Source organism: Rutilus rutilus (assembly GCF_951802725.1).
Source record: "Rutilus rutilus genome assembly, chromosome: 9".
Taxonomy (NCBI): Eukaryota; Metazoa; Chordata; class Actinopteri; order Cypriniformes; family Leuciscidae; genus Rutilus; species Rutilus rutilus.
Window position 1 is genome coordinate 24,454,864 of NC_140223.1, and position 19,695 is coordinate 24,474,558.

General features: G+C 36.2%; 1 protein-coding gene across 1 annotated transcript; it reads right to left on the bottom strand.

Annotated features, from left to right (window-relative positions):
- Positions 1-521: 521 nt before the first annotated feature.
- On the bottom strand, positions 522-19,078 carry hsph1 (heat shock 105/110 protein 1). Its single transcript, XM_084419532.1, is given in 26 exon segments — positions 522-1,153; positions 1,543-1,704; positions 4,355-4,381; positions 4,386-4,472; positions 4,844-4,940; positions 5,262-5,338; positions 5,342-5,398; positions 6,420-6,455; positions 6,457-6,558; positions 6,772-6,876; positions 12,391-12,520; positions 12,626-12,732; positions 13,476-13,539; positions 13,541-13,726; positions 14,738-14,769; positions 14,771-14,950; positions 15,036-15,064; positions 15,067-15,165; positions 15,248-15,344; positions 15,608-15,681; positions 15,684-15,720; positions 15,723-15,743; positions 18,259-18,330; positions 18,409-18,447; positions 18,451-18,469; positions 18,771-19,078. Coding segments are annotated over 26 exon segments (2,199 nt in total). The 5' UTR covers positions 18,878-19,078; the 3' UTR covers positions 522-997.
- Between the last annotated feature and the right edge of the window lie 617 nt (positions 19,079-19,695).

The following is a 19,695-nucleotide window of genomic DNA, read 5'->3' on the forward strand; positions in this document are numbered from 1 at the left end:
GTTTATTTGCATGACAGTTCAATTTTTTTCTAACCATTTTGAAAGCCTTAAAGGGAAAGTCCAAACCTAAAGAATACCGTTCCAATTCTGAAGAATTTTTAAACTCTTTTTGTCCATACAATGGATGTCAATGGGGTCCAAAACAACATTTTCCATCATATATTTTGTTCCAAAGAGAAAATTCATTAAGGTTTGGAATGACATGAGGCTGAGTAAATGATGACTGAATTAAAAACATTTGGGTAACCTATACCTATAAGAGATTTGCAGAAAAACATGGATTAGAATTTTTTAGAAGTATTTATTTTATTGCGATTTCAGCAAAAGTTTCAGGTACAACACAAAGGAACAAACAACAATTCACTGCATCAACAAATTTCACAAGGACAGCTGGTGCATTTCCACCTGCACAGATTGTCAGTATGTGCTATAAATAAATTGCGAATTTAACATGACATATCCTATTGACTGCACAGCGAAAATAAAGCAAAACGCTCAAGCGTATAGCAGCAGCCCTTGTACATCAATTTCTGAAATTGCAAGCTTTCACTTTAGTGCCATAGTTTCAGCATGAGCTTTCTTTTAGTCACTGCTAGGCAATGGCAGTTTCAGTTCCTTTTGCTGTTCTCTTAATATTGTTGTTAACTGCTATTACATCTACATCTATTCATTTCTTAATCCAAAACAGCAATATCATATTTTTTTGGCATTCATAATCAGCCAATGGTCTGAGTCAAAATTTTAGAAACCAGACTGAAACTGTGGAGAGAAACAGTGGGAGCTTTTAAAGATTTCAAACTAGAGATGCTACATGAAGATTAACTAAAAGTTATCATATGACTATCATATCAAAATAAGAAACAAGGTTCAAATGTGCCTCTTAACATCAAATATAAGAAACAAAAAAGCTTAATTTACCTCTGTTTGCATGACTGAATGCAGCAACCACTATATTACATGCAATCCAGCTATATTGAATTTTCAATATCATAAGCTGCTAAATATTGACATGGTTGTTTTTTGCTTCATTTTGAACAAAATCAGTGTATTCCATTGTCACATCTTCTGGACTTTGCTTGTTGTGTGCCCGCTCTGGTTGAATGTTGTCGTTCATAGGAGAATCAACCCAGGGCTTGGGTTTGTTGTTGAGTGCCTGGAGAATTATAAAAAATAAATGTTAAACACTATGGCAAACAAATGCAAATATAATTGAATTAATTATAAATTAGGTTTAATAATCATGCTCACTAATTTAATAACATGCTCACTATGACTTTTGAAGTCCTGTTTTCTGATAACTTCTATATTAAAAAAGAAATAATAAACGTAAAAGTAAAAGTAAGAAATTCCTGATGAAACGCTTCAGTAAAAGACTAATTAAAAATACCTTTTGAATGTTGAAGGATGACAGAGAAAAGACAGCTAACACCACCCCTGTGTGGGTGTTCGGACATAGTAATCAATACTTGTTACATATAAGGTTATTCTTAGATCTGTCTCCCCCAATGAAATGCTTTCATGATGCTTTTAGTCTTTCCTCACCTGTAATTTCGCCTGGATCTGAGTGCTGTGTATGGCAGGATCATGATCAGATGTGTGTTTATTCTGAGAATCCTGTATGTTTGTCATCCACACTTGAGTATCTTCAACATACACTCTGACCTTGTCCATGTCTATGGCATCAATATGACAGTAACTGTCACTCTGGGAGACAAAAGTGTGCAATATATAATAAATGCACAGGGTTTCTGCACATTTTTTAAAGTCAAATGTAAGGCTTTTTAATACCTTTTTAAGACCTGAAAAAATAAAAATGAATACTGTACATTAGAGGTGTGCAAAAAAACATTTATCTAGATATTTTCAAAGATTTTATTGATAACAATAATTAGATGTTATTTAGCTGAGTGTGTTTTTGTGCTGGTATCATGGCTGGTTTAGACAGCTGACTTAAAAAACCAACATATTTATATTCTATGCGGTGGTCAGTTCACAGCAGTGACAGAAATTGACTTTTTTATTGAGGGGCAATATTTTCCACCTTAAATAAATTTCCAGGGGCATTTTACCTATATAAAGGCTTCTAAACTTATTAGATGTATGCATCACTTTTTATGTCAAGTTCTAACATTCAAATTAAATTCAATTACAGTAATAACACAGTTTTTGTGTATTGGCTGTTACCAATTAAATTAAATCATTATGAGTAAAATCCATCTTTGCAGTGCAGAGGTAACACATAAGCGGCATCAGAAGTGGCATTAATATATTTACAATACATTTTCAATTACATAAATTACATGCTTTGAGATTTTATTTTTAAATTATTCAATATTTAAAACCGCCAGTAGGTGGAGGCAAGTCACTGTCTTAATAAGTGAGTCATTTATGTCACAAATTCCTCGAATTGTCACATGAACAAGCAAATCCACAGATAATAAATAATAAAAATCATATAACGCTATATATATAATTGTAAAATTTGGTAAAGTATTTGTGATACATCTAAGCCAAAGTGTCATCTAAAATGTAAGTATGTCTTGTAAAAATAAGACTTAAGACTTTTTATGGCCTTAAATAAAAAAAAATCTAATTTAAGACTTTAAGGATTTGCGTGCAAATTAACATCCTGATGCACTTAAGAGTTGTTAAACTGGTTTTAAAACTACCTTATATTTTAAGGTGGGTTAAAGGTGCAGTAAAGCGATTTCTGAGAAGCACTGTTGATATTTGAAATAAATCCAAACAGACACGCCCCTCCCTTCATTGCTCCGCCCCCAAATGGACAGACACGCAATGCAAGAGTGCATGTCCCTTTATCATTGATAAAGGGAAGCAAAATAAGGCTTCACGAAAAATAAAGACAAAAAAATGACACTCAAAACTGCGTTTTTACTATAGCTAACATTACAACAACAGCATATCTTGGTTATGTGAAACATAACAAAACCAATGTTACTCACGTATGGAGCAGAAACAACGCGGCCTCAGCGTCCGTTTTCAGGCTTTCCCACTTAGGTCTCTCCAGCACTGGAAAGCTTTTCTAATATCAACACGGGTCCTAAAGCTCTTGCCTGATCATAACCCCCCCCTTTTTACATAGATATTCCTTTGACCTTTTCTCTTTTGTAATGCCTCTCAGCCATCTCTCTTTCTTCATTCTTCATTCTTTCTTCTTTCCTCTTGCTCACTCTGTCTCCTCCCCCATCATGAGTGTTTACGCCCCCTACTGCTGATTGGCTACAAGTGTGTTGTGGCGTTCAGTCCACTTTCAACAGTGTTTCCCAGAAATCGCTTACTGCACCTTTAAAAGTGTGGTTTTTGATAGGAATGTAATGATTTTAAAATTAAGATAATAAAAAATTCTATATATTTGTCTAAATTAATTAAAACATTAATAACTAAAATCAGTCGTTTTAAATGCTACAAGTAAATTTAGGCATCACAACATAATATACAATAAGAAAAATGGATATACATTTTGAGATTTTTAAAGATTACATTTAACAGTGTTTCAAAATATCTCTTTAAATATTTACTGTGTGCATTAGATGATGGCAAAAATAGAGGAAATAAGTATATACAGTTAATTAAATATGATTTAAAAACCCTCTAAAATTGGCCGGTAACCGATATTGCAACAATATAGGCTATATACATTAATTGACATTTTTTGAAAGGTTTCTCTAGGAAAATATTAGACTTTTTATTGAATATCAAATTGAAATTTTTCATATACCTGTTATTATTATTATCATCAGTATTATTTTTATTTTTTTGTAGAGATAATATTATTAAATAATTTAGAAAGATTGTGTACAGTTAATTGAAATATTATGATGATTTTAAATTGTATTACTTTTGAGTTTGCCATGAAAAGCTTTTCATGCTGATATGGCATTAAATGATAAATAAATAAATATCATGCATAATTTATTGAGAAATTATTGAATTTATTATAATATTGTGTTAACTATAAGACAACCATTGATGCCTTGCTGTACTTACAAACTCTAGTGTTGCACTGGCTCGTAATTTTCTAGTCAGTTTAGAAACTTAAAAGTATTGCGGCATTTCTGATATTAGTCTCCTTAGGATGAAGTGCGGTGTTGTTGCATCCCTCATTTGTAAGGTGCTTTGGATAAAAGCATCTGCTAAATGAATAAATGTAAAAGCACACATTCTTTATAGTCACTGATGACTGAAATCTGACTGCATAACTGCATGGGATCCATTATAATGTAAAAAAAACAAATTAGCATAATGCCTCCCGATGCTATAATGTTCCTTGCAGAGCATGATTGTTTTAAATAAGATGTAAGATATGACAAAGTAAATGAGAGCGAAAACTTACTCCATGCTTGTATTCCTCCACAATAGTCATAACTCTGTATTTTGTCTGACAGTTCCTCAAACATTTTGGGTCTCCTTATGGACTCCTGGTATCTGTTTTGCACAGGCAAACCCAGTTTCTGTTGAATAAAACAAAAGGCTTTAATACATCACTTATTTGCAAGCATGAATGCTTTTGTTTGGTTTGCAGTACACAGCATCCAATTAGTGCTCTTCCTAAAGTGCATCAGAAGGGTTTTGAAAGCTACACAAATGACTCGCCCTGCCTTTAAGCGAAGCACATGCCATCGCAAACGCTGCGAGCTGTCAAGACAGCGCAAGTCAATTAAACCACAAAACTGTGGTCGCATATCAAGCAGAGTGTAATGTTAAACCTATTGCAGTGTACAAGTCTGGCTATCTCTGAGAGAACACAAAATCAATTTGTCACGGCACACAAAGGCTAACCTATGATCAAATGTGTTTGTTCATCAAAAAGGACAAACGACTCATGTATTTCTGCCAGCCTGTTAATGTACGTCTGCTTATCTTGGTCTGCTCCCTCATCATACAGCCAGTTCTCTGTGCCATTCAAAAGCTCAGAATGTCTGATGGTCTTAGAGAAAAGCAAAAACCAGTGCTTGTTTAGCAGTATTTTAATGCTGCATTTACATTTGTGGTCCATTCAACTGCATTTCACCAAAGAGCTCATATGAACTACAAACTAATTTGAATGAGAGTTTGTTTCATTTATGCATGAGCTGAAAATGGCCTTTAGAGATTCAGCAATCAGGAACAGGCTTCTGAAACATGAAAACATTAAACGGGCGCTATGAATAAATCACAATCTGTTGATAACAGTTCCTGTGAGCTAAATAGATTACATGTCACTCTACAGGTAATGGCGTGTTATCTGGGAAAAGCTGCACGGAAGATACATTACCTGAGCGCTCAGAAACGTCTGAAAGGGGCCCTCCAGGTTGTGTCTGTAGTAATAGACATTCTCCTAAACTGCGTTTTTAGCATTGTTACGCTCTTTCTCCCAGTCTTGCTGTATCATTTCGCTCTGTCAGAAAAAAAAGAAGAGGAATTTAAGAGAGCGCCAGATGGTGAGAATGACTGATGGATTTTTGAATAGCTTTGATACTTAAGAATCTACCAGAATGTCTTTATTTATGTTTATGGCTTCATACATTGTCAAGATACCAAAATTACACTTCTTAGGCTAACAAAATATCTATCAGCTTTTGAATCATCTTTTGAGCTTTACTGAAACAATCTCATACAAAAAAGAGAACTATATTTGTTTTGCTTTCATCATTTAAAAACTATTACATGTACAGTGGGGGCTAAAACCAAATTTTATTATTAGCATTACAATTGGACTGAAATTTTTAATTAAAATGAATTTCAGAATGGCTTAGTGTGATCCTATTTTCAAATCTAAAAATATATATAAATTAACTCTTATTACATTAATTAAAAGTGACAGTAAATACATTTATAATGTTACAAAATATTTCGTTTTCAAATAAACACTTTTTCAAACTTTGTTCAAAGAATCCTGAAAAAAACGTATCAGTTTCTACAAAAATATTAAGCAGCACAGCTGTTTTCAACATTGATTATATTTGATCAAATAAATGCAGCCTTGGTGAGAAATAAGAGATTTCTTTCAAAAACGTTTATTTTTTATTTATTTTTTATAACCCCAAAAATTGTCTATTTTTTTTTAACCCATTTGCGACCTAGGAATAGCGCTGAATCTTAAATATTTCGTACTCATTTTGTTTCCTAAAATGACTTGTTTTAAATGTTTCAACATCCTAAACCTTTATCCGGAAGGATAAAAGAAGCGACGACAATGGAAGAAAAGAAAAGGCCAGGGCTGGGACTTTGCGTTGATGTTTTATAATGTTTATATGCGACAGTCGTCCGTGAGGGGCTATTGCTTAGTTTTGTTTGGTTTATTTTGTTATTAAAGTTACGCTTGCTGGTTCCCGCCTCCTTCCCTTATCAACGAACTTAGTTACTTTTAGTCACTGATGTATACATGTGGCATTAAACAAACATTTAGTCAACAGTACCTTCTGCTCTATGTAAGTTCTGAGGCGATCCTTTGGCGAACAGTTGGGTAAATGTCTCCTCAATAGGCAGAACAACATGCTTGACCTTCGTCTTGACTTTTTTAGCATCAGGGGGGTGATTGTTTACTTCTCCATTCAACTGTAAATAACAGGCAATGTCTATTTGCATAATGGTGTGGCAGTCAGTCAAACTGACAGAAAATGTCCATATTAAGATATGTAACAAGACATGCTGTGAATAACGATTTTTTATATAAACTAGATACACATCAACATGTCCATTTCATATGCACATACAGTCTAAAGCTAAATGTACTGGCCAAGCAGTAAGTGAGAGATGTAGCTCACTTACGCTCAGTGCATCTCTTTGATTCTGCTTTTCCATGGGGGGAAACTGTGCTATTGGCATGTTTTCTTTGTCTACCAAGAGCTGAATATTTGGCTTCAGTATATTGTCCTAGAAATCACAGTACCAGCCAGGGTTACATTTGATAGTTACATTTCTACACTACAATGTTACTGCATCACACAACAAGAAGCCAATCTCTCACTGCCACCCTCATAGAAACCCAAGCAGTCAATGTTATTGATCATATAAATCCTAACTATGAGAACCACATATGTTAGCTAAGCTACTGTAAATTAAAAAAATATATAAATATATTCCCACCACTGTGTGTGTATGTATTTCATCACTAAAAGCTTGAGCTGTTCAGTCATGATGTCAATTTGTAGACCATCCTGGAAGGCTCATTTGCTTGGGTTCCCTCTGGAATTTCTAATGGGATTTTATAATGGTGTTTTTAAATACTTTTAAGTAAATTAAAGTACGTGTTACTGGTTACATTCCTTGAAGAGACTTTCCTGGTTTGCTACATATATTAGAGTCTTGCGTCGGACACATAACGGTAATTAATATGATTAGTCTTTTGCTTGACCTACATTATCAAACAGCTAATAATGTTGCTAATTTTACACAAATCATGTTCCTGTTCACCATCTCAGTATGCCTTCTAAAAATCAGAAATGTCTTGAACTACTCAGAACGTCAGTGGAGAAAGGCATATAGTTCATCATAACACCATATACATAATTCATCTGCTACATTGCTAAATGCACACGATTTTTCATATCAACAGAAAAATATACCGGGAGAACCTGGCTTCTCTTGAGTCCCCCCTGCTTCACAGTTAAAGATATGCTAAAGCCACATGATTGGTTACAAGGTAGTTTGTGACGTAAGAAACACCGTCGATTTCAAACTGCGGGTTTGAGACTGTCTTTTTTTTTCACTGCAGTTTTAAGGAGAAATTACTCGCCAATGGTGTTGACTTATGAATTTGCACATGGTTTGTCTTAAAGGTACACTGTAGTTTAAGTATTTTATTAGCTAAAATCAATGTCTTTATTCATATGTACTCATTGGTGTAAAATTACCTCTGCCTATGACCTGACTTATACTCGTAAGCAAATAATTTCTTATCTTTATTTACATTGGGCGGGTAAGTCCATAGAGGCTTCCATGTCGGACCGCCATCTTGAAAAACTATAATAGCAGAGAGGGACAAAAAGCACTAGGCTACCTCAACGCGTTTTCGTTCAGAGCCAGCGTCACGTGACTGAAACCAGCTGAAAAGGACAAGGAGATCAGTGAGAGGCGTAAAAGGAAACATGACCAGCGATTTAAAAAAACGAGGGTTAATGTCGGGATAGCTTTTTCCAGGTGGAAAGAGCTAATGAAGGCGAAAGGCTTCGAAAGGGACGCTGAAGTTGCTTGCTTTCTTCTCGACAGGTAAGTCAATGTTACGGTCTAAATTACAAGCTTTTTTTCATTGCTTGGTTGTGTACTTTATTATATAGGCAGCATAACAGTAGAACATGTATAGTTAAAAGCTAAACAGGCTCTTTGATGAATAACAGCATAGGCTGTGTTTGATGTAATAAGGGTTGCATTTCATGCATGTGATTCATACTGTAACATTCATTTGTTCGCTGTGTGTCAAGTTGCAGTTTGTTTGAAATAACAAACCTCATCACCCGAAAGAAAACTCGATGAAGTGCTATTGGAAGACATGTTGTCATAGCTTCTTGGTACATAATGGCTACTGTAGTTGCAACACGCATTTGAAAAAGTGAGGCGCTAGAGAGCACTATTCGTTTTGATGCAAAATACAATTTCACCGCTAGATGGGAGACATTTCTACACAGTACCTTTAAAGCATATTAAAAACACCACATAGACATATAAACAAAATTTAAAAACTTGATTTTCACCACAGGGGGTCTTTAAAATGGCAAAACAACCATGACAAGCTAAAACAACTAAAAATCTATATATTTCTTATTATTTGGTTACTTTTATAAAAACTTTTTTTTTTTTCTAGTTATGCCAAGCTCTAAAATATTTAATCAGGTAGAAAGTTGTAAGTGAGGAGGTGCCTTCAAATATTGTTATGGACACAATAGCTCAAAATTCACTATATTACTTTTATAGCAGTCTTTATATTTAAAAAAATTAGGTATGATTGTGTATAAAACTAAGCTCTAGTGACTTTGTCTTGACATGTACAACCATTTTTACGAAAAAAGAAAAACCATCAATAGAATACATTTTATAACATCCTCTTGTTTATAATTGCATAACATCTGAGAAAGAAAAGTATCTGTAACAAAAACATGGTTTGCAACAATACATTGAATTTGGAGCTGTTGAGTGCTTATAGTGTGTCACGACACAGAAGGGAACAGACGGTGGATGTCAAATAAACAGTTTATTGACAGAGCGGAAGCAAAACAGCACAACAGGTGAAGGATGGTATTACTAGATGACACGTAGCACTTAGCCGTTCTGTAATGTAAATTAAGATGAAGGAAGTGAGGTTGATGATGTAGATCAAGGAACGAAGACACACGGAGGTAATGAGGATCCAAAGTCTGCAGACTGATGAAGATGAAGAACTAGAATGCTGTAATCTCTGGTGAGAGCAGGAAGAGTCTGTGTGACAAGACCAGACAGTGAACTGAAGGGAGTGTAGGCTTGATATAGTGAGGCTGATGAGGGTGAACAGGTGCAGGTGATTAGAATTCCGGTGATGATGAACGAGTGGGCGGATCTGGTGCTGATGGCTGAGTGGATGGTGTGAGTGACTCTGTGACAGTGCTTATTTAGCAGTAATTATTAATATATAAAAAAAAAAAAAAAAATTCAAATTCGGTATGAATGTGTGTAAAACTAAGCACTATTGACTTTTTCTTGACATTAGCTTGTACATCAATTTTACATAAAAAAAATCGAATGAATATATTATACAACATCTCCTTGTAAAGGGAATGTTTACTCTAATATGAAAATATGAAAATTAAGTAGTCATTTATTCACCCTGGTGTTGCTCTAATGTCGTATATTTCTAGTGTTCTGAGGTATACGATAGGGTTTGGTGAAAAACAACACCAGGCTGAATAAATGTAGGGTAAACTATCACTTCAATTATTAAATAACATCTGAGAAAGTAAAAAAATATCTATAACAAAAAGATGACAAGAATTAAATGGCAAATAAATTTAGCTTTTGCTGTTACCCATGGTTATGGAACACAAGCCCAATGTGGTACCCACCTCTATTTCAATATCATCAGAGCCACCATGACCGTAAATCTCATCTATTTCTGTGGTTTAAGATTTGTCTGAGCTGATCCTCAGGACCATAGTAGCTGAGCTCACACTGACTATACCACTGGTGTTTACTTGAACTTTTACTTTTGCCTTTTCTCCATTCTCCTGAGGTTGAATGTTCTGGGCTGGGTTTCCTGATAACGTCGTCTCTTAGCGCGCTACGAAGACTCGTAAGGTATAACTTAACTAAAGGTATACCATTACTAGGCGTGTTCCCCGAACTATACCTTAGAAAGCTGCTTAATATATACCTTCTTACGTGCGACGTTACCCGGTGCTGTCCGTGGTGATGGTGCTGAATTGGTTGATATCGATGGCTTGAGAATCAATTATTCTCTTGTCCAGGCGCTGTTTCACTGCTTTATGCTAGAAAGTGGTGTTCTTTATAAAAGAAGCACTTCAGAAATAGTTCAAAATTACATTTATTAGGACTATTGGATATTATAAAAAATAATCCAAACTGTAATAGCCTATAATAGCCTAGCCTACATATTTTAAAATTGTAACATATATTGCTGCCACAATAACCATTTCAAAATTTTTACGTGCTTTCATCTCTTTCCCATTTTTGTTTGCTGAGGTGGAGCTGATGAAATATTGTTCTTGTAAATACTTTCCAGCATTTCAGTAATAAAAGTTTACATCTTACATACGGTGCTCGGCAGTGATCAAAAAGGATTTAAACAGTGAATTTTGAATCTCTTCTTGTAAACTCAGAGATGTGGATTCAGACGGCAATTAAATTACCACACAACCTGTTTGTCAAAAAACAGTAGGTACTAACTTGGATAGGGATTTTTACGTGGGTTGGGTGAGAAAAAACACTGATATTATGGATTCCGACGGCACTAAAATCACAGACTTACCCCTGTAAATGTTTAAAATACCGGACGAGCCCATGAGAAACAAGCGTCCAAATAGGACTTAACTGACAGTAGCCTATGCTTTCACTGGCCTTTAAAAGCGCTCTTTTATTAAATTAATAATATAATATATAATAATAATATAATTAAAATTCTAACAACAATCAGTGTGATTGACAATTTTATTCTTTGCATGAAAACACTTGAATTAGCCTAAATGAACACTGTCTGTGTGTATTAAAACTTCAGAATTATTTTCATATAGACCTGCAACAGTGATAAGGTAAAGCTAAGAGTGGTCCAGACCAACCTTCCGAACGTATGACTTACAGAAGGTATACTTAACTACGTTTCGGGAAACACGTATTAACGATAAGGTACAGCTTAAGGTCTAACTTAAAGGAGAACTCCGGTCAATTTTAACATTGAGCTCATTTTTTTGTACATTTGGAGTGCTGTCAATACAGAGAACAACGACAAAAATCGGTGTTGCCTACACCGAGTTATTCTATTTTTAAAATTTGCACCCTATTGACTTCAATGGGGCAAGTAGTAAGCCTGCTTTTTAGCCTCTTAACATCCTTTAAGTGTCATTACAAGTGCACAGAAAATGTGAGTGATTCCTTCCGAGTGAACACGGGTGGATCTGACTGCAGTAGATGTTAGAGATATTAATAAAAATGAAGTTAATTCAGCCAGCGCTCATACCTTTGTTTACATCCTGTTTTCGGTGGAAGGCCATAGTAATCGATTGTCGAGTTCAAAAAAATCCTCTGTGTGTTCAACATCTGATTCGGATGAACTATCCATCAGATCTGATATTCTCAGAACACCACACAGCACCGTCATCGGCTGGGCTGACAGTCTGAGTCTCCACTGTTGCTTAGTTACCTATGATCACGCGCGTGAACTCGACAATCGATTACTATGGCCTTCCACCGAAAACAGGATGTAAACAAAGGTATGAGCGCTGGCTGAATTAACTTCATTTTTATTAATATCTCTAACATCTACTGCAGTCAGATCCACCCGTGTTCACTCGGAAGGAATCACTCACATTTTCTGTGCACTTGTAATGACACTTAAAGGATGTTAAGAGGCTAAAAAGCAGGCTTACTACTTGCCCCATTGAAGTCAATAGGGTGCAAATTTTAAAAATAGAATAACTCGGTGTAGGCAACACCGATTTTTGTCGTTGTTCTCTGTATTGACAGCACTCCAAATGTACAAAAAAATGAGCTCAATGTTAAAATTGACCGGAGTTCTCCTTTAAGAACGACGTAGCGTTAAAAAGGTTTCGGAAAACCCAGCCCTGCACTTTATATTCACCTGTGGAAGCATTGCTCACATGCATAGCATTAATTCACTTTCAAAATATGATTTCAGTTTCATCTGTATGCTGCAATATAAACACTATTATGGCCTGAAGGGCAAACCTTTTGATTCTCACCAATCTTCGCCTCAGGAGAGAGCAGAAAAGCTTGCAGAATCAAAGGCTTGTTTCTGTAAAACTTAATCATTTTGGTTGATGGACAAGGATGATTCCTGCCAAATATCTCATGACAGCTGGAAGGTAAGGACAAATAACGCAAGGTTAGTATGTGAGATGCACAGTACAGCTTATGAAAACAATATGCTTGGTTCTGATAAGTGAGGTAGTGAGAGGCTTACAATTTGCCTTCATCTGCTTCACTTGTCCAGGAAAGAGAAACAGGGAATGGGATTACATCTGTGATGGAGAACTCGCACACTCTGAATGCAGGAGAGAACATGGCGCACTCTGGAAAAATCATTATACAACAGATTAACTTTTCATTCCATCAGTATCATTATTTTTGTATAGATTCACACTCATTTCAAATTCTGTATGAAATGTACTGCGCAACATGCCTCAAAACACACTACCGTTCAAAAGTTTAGGGTCAGTAAGATTTGTTATTAAAGAAATTACAATTTTACAAAATCTTCTTATTTGAAATAAATGCTGTTGTTTTGAACTTTCTTTCAATCCTTAAAAAATAAATCACGGTTTCCATACAAAAAGCCACACATCAGTTGATAAGAATAAGAAATATTTCTTGAAATCAGCCTATTACAATGATTTCTGAAGGATCATGTCACTGAATGATGCTGCAAATTCAGCTTTGCCATCACAGGAATAAATTAAAATAGTAATTTACAGTATTAAAACAAAACTTTTTTTTTTAGTAAATTGTGATCAAATAAATTCATATTTAGTGAAAAAATCTTACTGACGCCAACATTATAAATGGTAATGTACAACACTAATGTACAATTCCATTTTAGGATTCCTATTCATCTACTTTTTAAGAATTTCTGGTTCTTAAAGCTGAAGTGTGTAATCTCTGCGCTACTAGCATCAAATTATAAAAAAACTTGTAGTTGTCTGTCTCTGCATATTCAACTAGGCAAGGAGATAGCATTTTAACATAATATTATGTGCTTCAGCTTTAGATGAACCACATTATGCTATCTGTTACGTATTATAAAACCCACTTACGTGTAATGCACAGCCTCTGGCCACTGCTTCATCTGCATTTAATGTAGTGCTCACATCCCGCTCACTTACTGATCTGGGCCTTTACAGCAGGGATCTGTGTGGCTCCTCCTACAATCTCCACAGAACTGATGTCCTGAAGCCGCACTTGAGCCTGTTCTAGTGCCGCCATCATAGGAACCACCATTCTCTCGATCAAGTCAGCACACAACTCCTCAAATTTGGCCCTGTGTGGAAGAGGAAGGCATTTACTTCTCTTGGCTTCTCCATTGAAGCCCAATTGCAGTTCTGCGATAACATTATTGGTGCTTTGTAGACATGCATTTAGTAGCAAATAAGGACAATTAAATATGACTTGTGTAAACAGATTAAGATGTGAATTTAAGCATGTTACAAAACACAAGCGGGGGACTCTTAAATTACAGAATTAGGGGGTTGGGAAAACCATACAGTCACTTAAAACTTGCATCAAATTGCCTTCTATTAGAATACAACATGAATCTTATGCAATAAGTATTTGATTATTTATTAAATAATAGAATCATTGTGAATGTACTTTCAAAGTATAGGTACCAATATGCAGATAAATATTTAATGATTTGTATATTATGCCTGATAACTGATGAACAGCCGATATTAAGATTCTATACTATTTTGTTTAAATAAGTAAAAATAAAATGAATCATTCAAAATGCTCAAAGTAAATTTAAGCATCACAACATCATAATGTACAGTACAAAAAAATGGATATTTATTTTGAAATCTGATAAAGAAAATTCTGATACAGATAAGCTGATAAATATGCCCATATTATCCCTGGTAACCAATAAATAGGCTAGCTGATATTAAAATTCTACACTATATTAAATAAATTACAAAATAAACACTAAAAACTCAACAACAACAAAAATCAATATGCTCCAAGTGAATTTAAGCATCACAACTTTATAATGTAAATGTACAGTATGAAAAAATGAATGTTCATTCTGAACTTTGATAAAGACTACATATAAAGTGTTAATAAATTATTAGTGTAGGAGGAGTGAGGAAATGTAAATGTAAAAATTTAGGAAACTGAGCATACAATTAAACATTATCGACCAATAACAATGAAAAACAAAACATCTCTAATTTTGGACAATAAACTAAATGGAACAGATATACTGTGCACCCCAAAACAGTTCTGCGCTCTAAGTAATACTAAACAGTCACGTACCTGTTCATTTTCCCACATAGGAAAATTATGAGATTATGAAAATCCCCACACGTCTTTATCATCCATAAAGCACTTGATGTTGAAGGTTGCTGCTCATCGGTTTCTTGAGTTTCTGGCACTTTTGTGTCAGTCGCGACAAAGCTTGAGCCTTGGACTTTACATCCATCTTGTACCTGGACTTAAATCCAGCACAGAAATATTCCACCAGCCTCTGATCAAAGTCTTTCCCTCCCAAATAAGGATCAAAGGCGGTAGACAGCACCTGCAAAGAACAGAGCATGCACTGATGAGCATGAAAATGCAAAGTTGCTAATCTACACAGGCGTCTTACTTTGACTGAGACTCACCTTAAGTTTGCCTTTGTTGAAAGCACAGAGACCTGGAGGAATGAGTGGCCCATGTCCACAAACGCAACAATCTTTGGATTCTCATCACAGCCTGGAAGATCTTCCTTATATATGCCGTAGTTTAAAGCCACTGGAATGATAAATGATACTGTGGACATTGCTTTAGACAAGGCAAAGGCAGTTGTAGTGAGTTTCATAAATTCAAAGGATACCTGCATTCATTAGCTTTAGGCAGTTCAAGCCAGCAATCTTGGCAGCATCCAGAACCGACCTTCCTGAATCAGTGAAGAATGAGGGATCATGCGAAATCATTTGTATGGCGAAAGAAATAACACAAACAAACAAACCATTGGATTGGTGGCTTGCACATTAGTGATTTGCATACAAATTAAAAAAGTCCTGGTTAAAATTTCCTGCTGTATGAAAACGAAGCAAGGCTTTTTCTTTAATTTATCATGATGACAAGCCTATAAATTACTATAATATATGATCATGTGGGAGAATTTCTAATGAACTAAAACCTCTATTTCTGGTACATGCCTCTGGTATCTATTAAATATAAAAAAAATTACACACTCCACCACTTTCTTCTGCAGATTTGCCTCTGCGATGTCTTTCATTTTGGTCCGCAACATAGCTGTGACTTTACCTTGACTCTAACCTTCCCATCATTTAGTGGTACCAGACCAGTTCATATGGTAAACTAGCCTTCTCTGCACAACATATGGTGGCCGAGAGAGCTCAACGCGCTGCAACTGAAGAAAACACATGCAAATAGAATTATGGTAATGTACCAACTGTCTCAAAATTAAGAAAACATCTTCATCATTTTTACAACACGACCCAAATACAGAAACACGCTGCAAAAGTTCACATCACAACCAATTACAGAAAAGCGCTGCAAATAGCACAGACCACAAAAATGTTTCCAGGGGACCCCAATAAGTGATGAACCTGGCTGGGACGTGCTTACAGCTCAAAAGTCTACTTTATTTTTTTTACAAAACATACAGAGATGACATGTTTATGACATACAAAATTGTATACAATATACAAAATGTAATAATATGTTCAATGTCATCAGAATACAAATGAGAAAAGAAAAATGAGCTGAAAACTTAAATAAATAAATAAATAAATAAAAAGATAGTTACATTACAAACAGCCAAAAGAAAAGGGAAAATGGCTCATAATTTAAACATTTCTTCTTGTTACTACATTCTCCACTAAATTTCCCAAGTAAAATGTCCTTGTAACTGTTATACTCCTCCAACAAACACACATTTTCCGCTGGGGTAAACTGCACTGAGCGGTTGAATGTGCTTACTCGATCCGCCATGTTTTTTGTTTTGAAAAGTGTCTTATTTTACCCAGAATGCATTGCAGTGTAGTCCTACTTAAGATAGTCAGAGTCTTAAAGTCCGCGTGAACCGGAAGTTGCAAACGACTTTTCTCCAGTGCTGTGACGTATTTCCCAGTGAAACGGTATATTGAACAGAGGGCAGGGTTTTACTCTAGCGCTCCTCCTCTCCATCTCTCGCTCATAGCAGATTAACGGTTTGAGGGGAGTGGTTAAGCGTTTCCCAAACCAAGCCGTCAAACCTACGTCATCAGGGAAGGTCCTCCAATGCAGAGGGGAGGGGCATTTTCAGATTTTGATTAAAGATTACAAAGCCAAAAAATTTTTTTGTGTGGATTGACTTGCATGGATGAATTGTTTACCACAAAACTAACAATTTAGGCAAAAAAAGTAAATATGGTCAATTTTGAATTCATGTGGACTTTAAGTGCTTTGTGCAACGGTCTGATTTAGATGTCTATTTGAAGTCTGACTATCTACTATATCTAAGCCATAGTCAAAGTCTATCTTTGTGAAACTATGTACTACTTGGTGAAAATAATGAGGAAATTACGTTGTCTTTCGTTGCTCCCTTCATCAAGTGTGGTCCAAACGGCTACATAATGGCACACAAGTGCCGTGCTCCCTCCAAAGTCCGGCTCTGCCGTCTACCCTTCGAAGGGAGTATGGCATAAAGATGCTCACGAGCAATAAGGGCCCTGTCCCAAATGGCACACTCCGGACTTGTGGACTTCCTCAGAGTCCACACTTTGGTGACGTCATGTAGTGCTGCCCGCCGGAAATAACGGTCTGGTTGTTGTTGGACAGGAGAAATCACATTTTTGCGCTCCGACGTCTTATCTCCATGTCAACTACACAGCCTGCTTTTACAGTTCTGTATTTTGATATTGTGCATGCCACCTGGGCATTAGACAATAGATACATCATGCTTATTTAAATGATGTATACAGTTGTACATAATAATACATAATGTTCCATTTGAACTAAGATTACAATTTTAACACATAATGAAAATGTGCATGAGTTTCAGATGAATTTACAGGTTTCAATATTCATACTATGTTTACATATGACTCAGTAAAGCCCTGACATGCGGTTCTATTTATTTAATGAATCATAATGCGATCGTATTATTCAACGCACTATTATTATGTTTGAGACATCAACCACTGGTCGATGACCATAATGTTTGTATAAACTGTAGGTAACAACTGGTAAAATGTACATCTAGGTCATAAAAAACGTAATATTTTCTTCTCAGCCATGTCAACAATTATCCGTGAGCGAAATCTCCTCCCATCCGTTGTCTGATTGGCCTTTTGCAAGGATTCCTGGGTAGTTAAAGTGTGTGGAGCCTGCATCTATGCGGGCTTCGCGGAAGACTGCTTCAATGGTACAAAGGGGGCGCTGCTGAGCACACTTCAGAGCATTAAAATGCTGAATGGGACGGCCTACGGACTCACTTATTAGGGTCCCCTGGATACATTTCCGTTGTGGTCTGTGTTATTTGCAGCACGTTTTCTGTATTTGATTGTGTTGTGAACTTTTGCAACGCGGTTTGGGTTGTGTAGTGAACTTTTGCAGCGCGTTTCTGTATTTGGTTGTGTTGTGAACTTTTGCGGCGCGTTTCTGTATTTGGTTGTGTTGTGAACTTTTGCAACGCGTTTTGGGTTGTGTTGTGAACTTTTGCAGCGCATTTCTGTATTTGGTTGTGTTGTGAACTTTTGCAATGCGTTTTGGGTTGTGTTGTGAACTTTTGCAGCGCATTTCTGTATTTGGGTTGTGTTGTGAGTATTTGGAGCACACATTTGTGAAACTGAAGATGTTTTCTTCAGTTGCAGCGCGTTGAGCTCTCTTGGCCACCATAACAACATGATCCTGAAACAATCTGCCATGAGACTCATGAGAGACAGTGCTTGCAGGATTGGTTATCATCTAAAATGGACTACTGGTGTTACATCACGCTAGATCATTTTCAATTCATAATCATCAGATGAGAACAGGGATGCCTACCTGGTTTCTTGCAGCATTACCAATGGTCCTCCTGTTCTTTCAACTAAATGATACAACAGCTCTAAAAGAAAAACTTTAAGGCATATGGTTAACGTTAACGTTAAGGTTTCAGATGTTTGACATTGGCAAGTATATGATATGAGGAACCATGAGTTCTGATATTTTGTTATTTATTTTTATTAAGACAAAAATAACAGCTTATCAATTAGACTTTATATGCTTGACTAGTAGTCTTTCAGCCTGGGTGGATACCAAATGTAGAGTAGGTTAGTCAACATTCATCTGATACACTGATGATTCATGCAACGCAAGCTCTGTGTATTTTTATGCATTCAGCAAGCACAGAATCAGCATCCACTTACGGCCTGCATCTGTCTAAAAATTCATTGGATTCGGTCTCGATGCCCCCGCTTTTGACCACAGCTATACAGCAGTTTTGAAATCCCACATCAAAGCCCACGACAGCCATCCTGGACCTTCCTCGCGTACGCGAGCGGTGTTAATATCAGATAAACAAACGAACAAACCCGCCTGTGCTTGTCAGTCCAGTCAATGTTGGTAATCCAAAACCGTATCTCTTTTCGGCGAACTTTCCAGAAACTTCCAAACACAGCAGCAGCAGCAGCGGCGCAGCTCGGTCCAGTCCGCGCAGATTGCGTTGACATTTCCAGAGCTTTCGGCGCAGAACTCAACGCGGAGCGTCCGAAGGGTTGCTGTGGTAACTGGTAACCGTGAGAGAGTGTTCTGCGCTACAGCTAAATATAGCACACATCTATTGATTTCTTGCAACGTTAGTTATTTTAATGTTACAGAGCGGTACGGCTGGATGTTATCTACATAACGACATTTGTTCAATCGGTCAGTGCGCATATTAAGCGTGAAAAAGACTGCATACTTGTTAGTGGAGGTCTAGTCATGACTCTCTTGACTATTAAATGTGTGTTTTAATATATAGCCAGATTAGATTAGATCGGTGTGTTTTTAGTCATGTAATTTATTGGGTTTGTGATCAAAATATGCAGGTTAATATTTTAGGTGATTTCATAACTGAAGCCAAATTATGACGTGATTGTCCACATGTCCTGTCATCATTTGCCATCTTTCAATGAACGTGAATGAAACTGTCGTTCTGCCGTTCTGTCTTTCACGGAACAAATTAAGGTTTTGATCAACGAAGATGATGGCTGTTACATTTGTTGTCAGTTTCATCTGGCGATTCTTTCCAACTATCCCTTTAATAAACATTTGAATCGCACTTGTTATGTTAGTGACAAGCACTGCCCCTTT